The 12703-nt window shown below is 34.6% G+C and overlaps 1 protein-coding gene across 4 annotated transcripts in view; it reads left to right on the top strand.

Annotated features, from left to right (window-relative positions):
- EXOC6 (exocyst complex component 6) overlaps nt 1-12703 on the top strand; it is a 236092-nt gene that overhangs the window by 158971 nt on the left and 64418 nt on the right. For all 4 annotated transcript variants that reach the window (XM_032836304.1, XM_032836314.1, XM_032836324.1 and 1 more), the window contains one exon: nt 558-737. In XM_032836304.1, the coding sequence (XP_032692195.1) occupies nt 558-737 (180 nt within the window). The remainder of the gene's footprint in view (nt 1-557; nt 738-12703) is intronic.

Below are 12703 nucleotides of genomic sequence, written 5' to 3'. Positions count from 1 at the left end.
GGGTGGTTTTCTGTATTCTTGACAATTTCTGCTTTTTTCACTTCTATTTCTCCTAAAAACTGTTAAAGCTCTGAGAACAATTCAGAATTAATAACTAAATTATCCTACCACATAAAAATGGAAAGGTGACATTGAGTTTGGGGAGAAAAAGTGGTGTCAGTCAAGTAGAATATTATCAGCCAAAAAACCAACAGTTTTCTTGGACTTCAAATAAATGACTAAGATAATAGACCATGGAAAAATATAAAATAAATCCTAGAATTTTAGATTTATTTATTTATTTAATTATTTATTTATTTACTTGACAGACGGAGATCACAAGTAGGCTGAGAGGCAGGCAGAGAGAGAGAGAGGAGGAAGCAGGCTTCCCACTGAGCAGAGAGCCCAATGTGGGGCTCAATCCCAGGACCCCGGGATCATGACCTTAGCTGAAGGCGAAGGCCTTAACCCACTGAGCCACCCAGGCACCCCAATAAATTTTAGAATTTTAAAAAAGCTTTTTCTGCTATTTGCTTCTATAACTATTTCTTGTTTTTTATTATTTTGTCCCTTGTCAGGATGCTCGACATGCAGCAGAAGGAGAAATATATACTAAGCTTAATCAAAAAATTGATGAATTTGTTCAGCTTGCTGATTATGACTGGACAATGTCTGAGCCAGATGGAAGAGCTAGTGGTTATTTAATGGATCTTATTAATTTTTTGAGAAGCATCTTTCAAGTGTTTACTCATTTGCCTGTAAGTATAAAAAATTTCAAAATATTATAATTTTGCTTACTAAAGTATATTTTAGAATTTAATCTTAGTTTGAGGTTTACTTGTTCAAACCAACTTCCTAGCTTGAATATTTTCTTTCTGTTCCTATAAATCCATTTGTGAAGACTTCTAACTTAGCTAGTTGTTTCAAGTTTTAATTTACTTTATTTTTAACCAAAATGACTGTAACTCTGTTTCAAAACCAAAACAAAACCCTGAAATTCAGTGTAGACTTAAACTGAAATAAACTCTAATAAGAGTAGTTCTCATAAAAGTCCATATAATCAATGACTTTTCCAGTTAGAAAGGCCAATAAAACTAGAACATTGTTCTCTCCTGATATATAATCATAGTGCATCTACATTTTGAATAATCTATTGATGAAACATTAAAAATATATATGTAAATAGCGGGGACATTTGGGTATGAATAGTCTGGAACACTGGATTCTTCAGATGAGGAACGCAGACTGAAGAGATTATGTTGGCGTGAACATGTTTTCATTAGGTATATTCAAAAATAATAGAACTACTGTTAAAACATGAGTGGAGTAGTTTTTATACAAATAAAATAGGGAAAAATTTGTTGACCTTTTTATTTCATAGTAAGATGTAACTGAACACGAGGGGAACACAAGGGACCAAAAGGGAAAAAGCAAACCTGGTTTAAAATAATAAAATGTAATGGGGCGCCTGGGTGGCTCAGTGGGTTAAGCCGCTGCCTTCGGCTCAGGTCATGATCTCAGGGTCCTGGGATCGAGTCCCGCATCGGGCTCTCTGCTCAGCAGGGAGTCTGCTTCCCTCTCTCTCTCTGCCTGCTTCTCTGTCTACTTGTGATCTCTCTCTGTCAAATAAATAAATAAAATCTTTAAAAAATAATAATAATAATAATAATAAAATGTAAAAAGAAAAGAAAAATAAGATGTAACTGAACACAAAAAGAAAGTATTTAATCTCAAGCCTATTTGACTGCCCCTAACCATCTCTCCTGTTTAAAAAAAAAAGTTATTCTCCTCATTTTTTTACTCTTTCTCCATTGTGAGTTGCTCCAAAGAGCCATTTAGAATAGTTGAAAGCAGGTGTTGCTAAAAAATAAATAGAAGAATTTCCTAAAGAGATTTTAATAGTGGATCTGTGCCAAAGAACTTTTAGAAGCTTACCCAGGGATTATATTACATTCCTAACTGCTGTCCTTGTGTTGAAAAAGGGAATCTGTATATATGCTTAATTCTTATTTCAACAAATTTCTAAAGAAGTGTTTCTCATACAGTAGGTATTAAATAATTGTTGAATTAATTTGAATTCATGTTGTCAGTATACATCTGCAGCCAAAAGCAATCTAAAAGAATAAACGTATGTGTGTATACACACACATACACAGATATATACATACCGTATTTTTATGTTTTAATATGTGTTTCACAGCTTGGCACAGTGAGATGTGTAGGAGTTTTGTGCATAATTTGGGTGGAATTAAGAGATTTTATATGTTAGAAATGGCTAGGACAAATACCTCACTTCAAGAAGCTAAAATCTGGGAGGAAATCCTGCTTTCTCGAAAGTAAGGTGTTACTACAGTACGCCTTATGAGAAAGACAGACTCCTGGCCTAGCTGGACCACTTGTAATCTAGTAATGATATTTTGTTTAGTTTTAGGGGATTCTTGATAAGCCATTTTGGATTTTTATGTCATCTAACAAGAGTTTTTCTGTAAAGGAAATGAACTTTTATAAAATGCAGGCCAACAAATACAACAATAAGTAATAGGGCATGATCAAATAAATAGAAAATTACAGTTCATAGCTAAGAAAAGATAAAATGGACCTAACAACAGTATATTCTCATTCATAGAATAAACTAGAAACATAATTCCCAAGCAAAAATATTAAGTTATTGACTATAATAAGTTTTAGCTAGCATTGACAATTATACTGTGGTTTAGTGTATTAATTCTCTGAACACTGAAATTGTATGTTGGACTATATTGTTTTCTTTTAAGCAAAGAACAAAGACAGTGTTATTAAATGCATTATTTTTCTAAGCAGTGTATGTTATATAAGCTATCATTTTTATTTTAATGTTTTTTGTTGTCTCTTTTTAGAGAGGGAGAGCATGGGGGGTGGAGAGCGAAGGAGAGGGAGAATCCCGACATGGGGCTTGATCTCACGACTCTGCGATCATGGCCTGAGCCAAAATCATATTAACTGATATGAGCCACCCAATCACCCCTATTTCAGTGTTTTAAGCTGCAAATAATTCCTTAGTTTCAGATTACCTTTGGACCCAGATGGAGGGTGAGGCCAGTTCTAGACTCCTTCAATTCTCAAAGAAGTTTCAGGAGATTATTTATCACATATAGTCCCAAGTCAGTCAGCTTAAGCAGAAGTAGCTATCCCACTTAGACATGAAGAGTTAAGTAGTGGCCATGTTCCCCATCTATCCTAGTTTTGATATTTTTCGGGGTCAATGCAGTGAGTTAGCATCAGTGGGATCGAGGAACCAAAGGCCACTCTTTGAAATAGTGCAAGTATTGGTCATTAGTGCAAGTAATTGTACACAGAAGTTGAATCTGTGGGATAAAGCTGACTCTTTCACACACCCCCAACCCTAAAAAGTTCCTAAGACAGAACACTTAGTTTAAAAGGTCCACTCTTGGGGCACCTGGGTGGCTCAGTGGGTTAAAGCCTCTGCCCTCGGCTCAGGTCATGGTCCCAGGGTCCTGGGATTGAGCCCCGCATCTGGCTCTCTGCTCAGCGGGAAGCCTGCTTCCTCCTCTCTCTCTGCCTGCCTCTCTGCCTACTTGTGATCTCTGTCTGTCAAATAAATAAATAAAATCTTTAAAAAAAAGAAAACTTTAATTGTGAAAGATACTCACTTTATAAAGCATATTTAGGTGAATAATTGTAACTTGAGTGTACTGCTTATAATGGCTAACAGATGCTAGTGAAGTCTGATTAATTAGTATATGAAGTAAATACTATTGCATCCCTAAATTAATATTCTTGAAATCAGCAGTTTTTACTTTTTCAGATGTGTAAGTAACCCTTTTTTTCCTAGTATTCTTTTTTCTTTACAGTAGAAAATACAACTAAGTCTAGAAGAAATAAAAATTACCTGTTAATTTGTTAAAGGGTAACTGTTAACATTTTGACATGTATTTTCTTTCATATTTTCAAGTCATTTTCTTCTATACAATTATGAGACTTAAGTCTAATTTAAACATAAATTCTGTTTTTTTAAAAAATAAGATTTTGTATTAGCTACAAAACTTAAAACCAAAGATATTTTTAAAAACATTAAATATTCACTCATCACTTATGCATATATAAATAGAAGAGGTTGTTGAGCAATTTGAACATACCTATTTATTCTTCATGAAAACTGCCAAATGGAACTCTGTAACATTTTACTATGAATGTGCTGTTTTAAGACCCAGTACTGGTCTGCTTCTAGAAAGAACAATGAACATTTCCTTTTTTCATAATAATACTTATATGTTTGTTTCAATAAAGGTATTTTACTGATTTATAACCACTAAAGTATATGTATAAATGGTAATGACTCTAATTTCTTCATATGTGTATTTGCAAAGGGGACCCAGTTTATCCAAATGTTATACTAACAAATGATTATCTTTTACAATTGAAGTAAATAGAAGATCACATATTCATGATTCAGTTTGCTCATATTTCTTCCCTTCTCAGAACTCTATTTTATTTTTAGTGATAATGTAATTTTCTGTGCTTACATTTGCTATTACTCTAGAGTTGTTAAAGAAACTAATCTTGTTTGTTTCAACTGTAAGCACCAACTTTTCTTCCAAGAAAGATGTTTTCCTTTGCTTTTTTTTTTTTTTTTTTAATTCATTTATTTGAGAGAGAGCGCAAGCAAGAGAGCAGCAGAAGGAGAGGGAGAAGCAGACTGGGTAGGGAACCTGATATAGGGCTTGATCCAGGACCCTGAGATCATGACCCAAGCTGAAGACGGCCATTTAACCGAGTTACCCAGGAGCCCCTCCTTTGCTTTCAAATGTGCTTCACTTTTGGTTTTCTGCATTAAGAGAAGTCTTGTGATGAATAATAAAAAAAAAAGTACACGTGATTTTTAGGAATAATGAGTTTTTCTTTGGCATCTTTATTACAGAATAGATGCCTAAAAAGCTGTTTATTAAAAAGAATATCTATTGGGGTGCTTGGGTGGCTGAGTCTGTTAAGCATGTGTCTTCGGCTCAGGTTGTGATCTGGGGTCCTGGGATCAAGCCCTGTGGTGGTGGCAGGTGGCGGGCTACCCTCTAAGCAGGGAGTCTTCTCCTTCTCCCTCAACCTCTCCTCCTGCTTGTGCTCATGCACGTGCGTGCACTCTCGAGCACTCTCTCTCTCATATAAATAAAATCTTTTTAAAAATCAAAGAATATCTATTAATACAATCATTTCTCCCCATATCTTTTACTCCAAGATTAGAGATGCCTTCCTACCAAGAGAAAATGGCTTTAAAATAGTGGTGGGAATTAGTATTAGAGCCTGTTATGCACATTTCTTCTCAGCTGTTCATTCAGTGACATCACATTGGTAGCCATAGGTAGGAGTAAATAGACCATGGCCATCAGCAAATCTTATGAATGAAGGCTTTTTCCCCAGAGAATGATTGTTAAACATTTACTAGCATAGCACTAAATATGGTACAGATTTTAAAATCACATTGCCAAAGAAAAACGATTTATTTTTGGCTAACTCAAGAAATAAATCTGAATATATGTTCAGTAAAAAATTATAGTAAAAATTAGTTTCAAAACAGGGAAATGTTATTTGATCTTTAAATTCTGTATCTATTTCCCTATCTAGTTCCTTTTAAGGTGTTGAAGGGTTTTACCCTTGGCTTAATTTTTTGCTTCCAGGCAAAAGTGTTTTATTGATGGCCTAATTTAGTATCCTTTGTAAATTCTTTATGCTTAGAGCCATAGTTTCCTTCCCTACTAAAAGTATCTGGTGGCACCAGTCTTTACTTTGCATACTTAATTTTCATATATAATTTTGAAACATGCTTTCTTTAAGCAAGAAACAAATATATATCCAATAACAAATGAAGATACATGATTTGGTCAGAAGCAGACAGTATCTGACTTTAAAAGTCAGTGTCTCCTTAGGGCACCTCGCTGGCTTACTATATAGAGCATGTGACTCTTGATCTTGGGGTCATGAGTTCAAGTTCCACATTGGGCATAGAGTTTACCTTACAAAAAAATTTTTTTTTCTCTCAAACATTTTTTTTGAAGATGCAGCACTGTATTGAAATTTTAAGATTTGGGGTCTGGGCCTGATTCTTCCAATTAAACAGCACTGTGAAAATAGACAAATCATTCAAATTCTGGATTAATTTGTTAATGTCTGTTTTCTTTCATAGAGCCTAAAATAAAGCTTGTTTTATTTACTTTTATTCCATTACGTAGAAATAAGTCAAATAGTCCAGAATTTGGGATGGGAAGGAGCCCCTCTCCTTGCTCTTTCCTCACACCCACTCCCACTCTCCCAGACTGCTGTTTTTCACCATATGTTTTTATTTCTTCTGGTGGTTACCTTTTTTTAATTATTATTATTTTTATTAACATATGATGTATTATTTGCCCTACGGGTACAGGTCTGTGAATTGTCAGACTTAACACTTTCACAGCATTCACCATATTAGATACCCTCCCCAGTGTCCATAACCCAATCACCCTCTCCCTACGTCTCTTCCCCCCAGTAACCCTTAGTTTGTTTTGTGAGATTAAGAGTCTCTTATGGTTTGTCTCCCTCCCGATCCCATCTTATTTCATTTTTTCCTTCCCTAGCCCCCAAACTCCCCACCCTGCCTCTCAAATTCCTCATATCAGAGAGATCATACAGTAATTGTCTTTCCTGATTGACTTATTTCGCTCAGCATAATATCCTCTAGTTCCATCCACTTCATTGCAAATGGCAAGATTTCATTTATTTGATGGCTGCGTAGTATTCCATTGTTTGTATATACCATGTCTTCTTTATCCATTCATTTGTTGGTGGACATCTAGGTTCTTTCCATAGTTTGGCTGTTGTGGACATTGCTGCTAAAAACATGCATGTGTGTGTGCCCCTTAGGGTCACTACATTTGTATCTTTAGGGTAAATACCGTAGTGCAATTGCTGGGTCGTAGGGTAGCTCTATTTTCAACTTTTTGAGGAACCTCCATGCTGTTTTCCAGAATGGCTACACCAGCTTGCATTCTGGTGGTTACCTTTAAAAATAGAGACTAGTGATTCCCTACTATGAAAGATAGGCATGCATAGCAACATCTCCTTTCCCCTATTTCTCCCATTGATTATTACATTATGTTTTATTCTATTTATTGTTTCTTTATATAAAATATTTATATTCCTATTTTCTTGTTCCTTCTACTTTAGCCAATATCTTAATTCTTTGTAAGACAAAGATATGAGCTTCCCAGCCCTTCTCTTTATTAGTTCTTCATCTACTGTCTTTTGACAACTACTGAGGTCTCTGTCTCTAATTCGTACCAGTTGCTCTCTAGAATTGCTAGAATTGCTGTGTAGCTGTTAACCTGGCATTTTTCCTTCTCTGCTCTCTGGGTGGGGAACTGTTTCCTGGATTTTGCATGTTTTTATTGCTCCACTGGTTGGTTTTGCTAAATTTTTCTCAATAACTTCCTCCTCTTTATATCCTTACATATCATAGAGTGTCTCCTGTCCTCATGTTTGATAGTTTAGCTGGTTGTATAATTTTAGTCTGACTAGCTTTTTCCCTGATAATTTTTATGGCATTCTCCATTGTATTTTGGCATTCAGGTTTTAGGATATGGGTTCTTTAATCCTTAATATTCTGAAATGTCATGGGAATGTGTGAAAATGTGAGCTTTTATTTAATTCAGTGACCCCTTTAAAAATTTTAACTCTTTACTCAGTGACCCCTTTAAAAATTTTTGTGTCCTTATTCAATGCAAGGAAATTCTATTATTTTTTAGATAATTTTGTTCCCTCCATTTCTTCTCCTTTCTTTCCTGGACTCATTTTGTTAGATGTTTAAGTTCCCAGATTGATTCTTTATGTCTTTAATCCTCTCCTTCATTTCATACCTCTTATATTTTTTTGTTCTATGTTTTGGGAGATTTTCCCAATTTTATTTTTTAGTCCTTCTGTATACTTTGTTAATTCTTAATTTCTTACTAACCACTTCTGTTTTTAAGTGTTTCTTTGTCATAGAGTACTGTTCTTTAAAAAAAAAAAAATGGATATATTACCTTTCACATCTTCCTGAATATTAGAGGTGTTTTTTTTTTTTTTTTGGATAGGTATTTTCAGTTTCTTTAATTATCTATGTTACCCTCAAATAGGTTTCTTTACTTTGCTCATTCTCGTTTGACAAAGAAGGCCTGGAGAACTGGTAGTAGTTTACTACTGTGTAAATACCCTGTTTTTTTGGTACACTTTTCTCCTGAGTAGGAATTGAGTGGGAGTTTTTTAAGAACTGGGGGTCATTTTGTCTAGGATTCTTCCCCTTAGAGTGAGCAGGTATGGAGCTAACCATGAGATTATGGCCTCCTCTCTTCAGGACCAACTTCATGTATGTGTGACCTTTGCAGTTACATGGAATCTTGAGTTTAGAAGGTTCCTGCATGTGATTTATGTGCTCAGTTGTTGTTTTCTTGCAATTCTTAATAATTTTTGAACAAAAGGCCCCACATTTACCTTTTGCACTGAGCTTCATAAATTATGTAGCTTTCTCTGCCTCTCTTTCCATTATCACACCATGCCAGAATGAGCAGAACTCTTTTTCTCTCTCTCTTCCTCCTTCCCTCCCTCTTTCATTCTGCCTATAACCAGAAGCCTTCAGCTCTCCCCTAAATGTTCTTTCATTATGGAATTTGCCTGTGCTTTCTAGTTAAGGGATCATTGACATAGTTGTTCAAGAAATCTTTAATCATCTTCCCTATTTTTCCATCGCATTTCTCATTTTTGTCCTCTTTCACACCTGCCATCTCTGGACCTCTGATACACAGATGGCTCTCAGCTCCACTGTAGTTCCCTATTAGCAAATAATGGGCAGTGTCTTTCTCTTCTCTGTTTCATGTGCTGTCTTCCAGAAATTATTTTCTCTGCTATTAAAAATTTATTCCTTTTTGCAATTGTGTGCTTTTTATTTCACTTGTATCTCAGGGTGAATGTGGAGAAAAAACATTAACTTGGTCTACCATCTTGATTCTGAACAATGTGCTTCCTTCTCTTTGAAGTAAAATGATTGGATTAGGTCATTTCTAAGGTCCTTATATATAATATTATGTTTCTCAGCATCATTATTTCATACAGATGTAAAGTCCCAACCTAACATAAATTTATTCTGGCACCTTATTTTCTCTTTTAGCCTTACCCTTTTATGTTCTTTATTCTTTGGTTCAGATTTTTTTCTGAGTTAAGTGTATGGGTTTACATGTCCTTTTACTTTACTAAAAATTGTAAAGGAGAATCTTAATAGTCAACTGTACAATCAGAGGTTTTAATCACCCTCTCTTTCATGTGACACCAGAAAAAATAGTATGAAAAATAAACATTGTAGTTTTAAAATCATGGCACAGGCAGCTTTGAATGCACTTTAGTGCTTATCTAGTGAAAACATAACCATAATATATGCTTACAAATTGGTTTTCCATATTTGGATATTAATTTTAAAAATATATAACGGTAATGAATCACATTGATCTATTATACCATCATAAAAATGGTATGTTGTGAACTATGATGAAAGCATACCAAGTCCTATGACTTGCATGGTGTTCATGTTAAATGTTGTTGCCTGACTTTTATTGGAAGTTAAATCTACAGAGGATTTGTAGATTATTTGGAGCCTAATCCAGTCTTCCAGAAGAGAGAATTGTCTGGCTAACACAGTTGCCAGCCCACTGTTTACTAGGGTTAATTAAGATGATCAGGCTGGCTATTCCTCTATTCCTGCTTGTGGTATTTTTGTTTTTTGGTTTTTTTTACTCATTGTGTTTTTGGTAAGAAGACAACCTCCCACACAGAGGAGCACCAGTATGTTATACTAGATGTTCAGCTGCCACTAATAAATAAATTTAGAATTTTATTGACCTAATAATATAGTATGGTTAAATTCATGTTTCAGATAGCTATCTTTTTCCTTTAAAAATAGTGCTTAAATATTATATAGCTTATTATCAGAATTTGAAAAGTAAATAAGATAATTTTTAAAAAATTAAACAGTATTTTCAGGCTATTTAATTTTATTAATCTTTATTATTTTAAGGAATTAATATTTAATTAATTTAATCCCTAATATTTTAAAGGAGTAAGCTAGTACTATATATTTAGTATGGAACTTCAGCAGGAGCATATATGTATTTAAATTGAGACCAGTGATTTGTTTTTTTGCTTTGACTTGTTATTCACTTTTTGGGAAGAAAATACATTTAAGTGATTAATTATAAGATAATTTAACATGCCATCTTTCTTTTAAGCTATTTTCTTTTAAGGTACAGTGGCAGATTATGTGGAAACATAGTGGCTTATCCTTTTTAAGCATCTTCAGAATCATAACAATTTTTTATTTGTAAAGAAATAGACACTTTAGGGGCACGTGGGTGGCTTAGTCTTTAAGCATCTGCCTTTAAGCATCTCGGGTCCTGGGATTAAGCCCCACATTGGGCTTCCTGCTCCCTGGGAAGACTGCTTCTCCCTCTCCCACTCCCCCTGCTTGTGTTCCCTCTATCACTGTGTCTCTCTCTGTCAAATAAATAAATAAAATCTTAAAATAAAATAGACATTTTATTTCTTTTTATATTAAAATCATTTGCTGGGGGGCACACCTGGGTGGCTCAATCGTTAAGTGTTTGTCTTTGGTTCAGGTCATGATCCTGGGTCTTGGGTTCAAGCCCCACATCGGGCTCCCTGCTTGTCAGGAGGCCTTCTCTCTCTCCCTCTCCCACTGCTTGTGTTCCCTCTCTCACTATGTCTCTCTTTGTCAAATAAATAAAATCTTAAAAAATAAAATCATTTGCAGGAAGAGATACTTATTAACAATTCCAATTCCAGTGCTTGGCTCTAGATCTAACTGAATTAAAATTTCCAGAACTTAGAAATCTGTATTTTTGATTAAAACTTAAGAACAGCTGCTCTATAGCAAATAACCTATAAAAGAGTTGGTGTTTTCTAAATTTGCTGCCTCAGCAGACCTTTACTGACTGCAAAAGTTCTTGGTATTTTAAACTACTTGATTAGATAGACAGAGTTTGGAGGAGGATTTATCTGATTGGTGTGGATGTAAAAATTAACATATAAATCTCCAAAATAAAATGATGGTCACATGTATGTTATAAATGAATGACTTCAAATTATAGCAAACACACAGAGCCAGCTTGCTGTTTTATAGTGTATTTTGCTACTTTAAACACTGATTCTACTGCTACTGGAATACATTTTCCTTTTTTATTTGATTGCCTGGCTGACTTCCTTCTCAGACTAATAGCATTGATCATGTAGCCATGTCGGTAAGTAAATACAAGCCAAAGCTAGCATGTGAATCAGATAATAGTGAACTTCCTGCAGGCTTATTTTTCTCTGCTTGGTTACCTATAGTAAATACTAATTGGGCAATATTTTTTATATGATTGTAGTTTTGTAGAAACCTACATTTGAAGGTAATAGTCCTTATTTTAGTGGAGCAGTCAGAAGGATTCTCTGGAACTTGATTGTGAAAAAGTTAGTATTATGGTGTATCTGCGGTGAGTATAGTGCTTTGAGAAACCTCTCTGGTCACCTCCATGTGTGACATGGCACAATTTGCAGATGTTTTCCTCATCTGTAAAATAAGGGTCAATAAAAGTATATGGCCTATAGAATTTTGTGAAGGTTAAATGAGATAGTATACATAAAATATTTAGAAAAGTGTCTGGCATATAATAAACCCTCAAAAATATTAGTTATTACTTGCTTTTAAGACTATTTATGCTTTCCCTGAATGCCTTTTCTTTACGGATCTGAACTTAAACTCCACTTGTAGAAATCCACCTCATTGCATAACCCAGTATGATTCATGACCTACTGCAGATTTTTCTTTTTCACTACAAACCCTGTCTGCTCTCCTGAATTGCCTTAGCTTTTACCTTTCTTTCATGGCTTCGTCATGTTTTGCATTTGACTGTGTTTATTGCTCCATTCCAGCTCCAGTTGTAAGCTCTTGACGACCAGAATAAGAACTCAAATATTTTCTGAATGTGCAGTATTACAAGTTCTTACCTTAAAAAAGTATCATCTAGCATTTGAAATTTAAATGTTACTAACCTTTCTGTTCCTATTACTGAAATTCAGATTTTTGTTATTATAATTGTTTTCTAATTAGCCTCTGCCACTAGTGTCTCCTCATTTCAGTTCATCATACATACCAGTGCCAGATTAATCTTGCTAGTGCACAGTCAAATCCTATTTCCCTTTTGAAAAGCTTCAGTCTCTTGCTCATCTAAAGTGAAAATTTTGCAGGCTAAGAAAAGAAATTATCTCAGCCTCTTTCCAGATACATTTCTGACCATTATTCAACATGGGCATTCTAAGTGGAAAATTCATTGTGTTCTGGATCTCTTATTTTTACCTTGGCTTCAAAAATCCTGACTCTCTTCCAAAAGCATCTTTAATGCTACCTCTTCATGAAACATTTGCTAATTCCACTTAACCATATGTGGATACTTTGTCCCACTTTTACAGTACTGTTTATATTTTTTCGTATACTATAGCTATTTGAAGACTTGCCTTCTTTCCGCTGTTAGAATTTAATCCCCTTATGTCAGAAACTATTATCCACTCATTGTGTCTTCTATAGCACCTAAACAATATTTTATACAGAGGAACTGCTTGGTAAGTATTTTTTAAGTGAACATGAGAGAAATGGTAAAGAAATAGACTATTATAAAAG

The sequence above is a fragment of the Lontra canadensis genome, unplaced genomic scaffold (assembly GCF_010015895.1).
Source record: "Lontra canadensis isolate GAN:19392208 unplaced genomic scaffold, GSC_riverotter_1.0 scaffold3, whole genome shotgun sequence".
Lineage (NCBI taxonomy): Eukaryota > Metazoa > Chordata > Mammalia > Carnivora > Mustelidae > Lontra > Lontra canadensis.
This window is presented reverse-complemented; position numbering and strand designations above follow the sequence as displayed.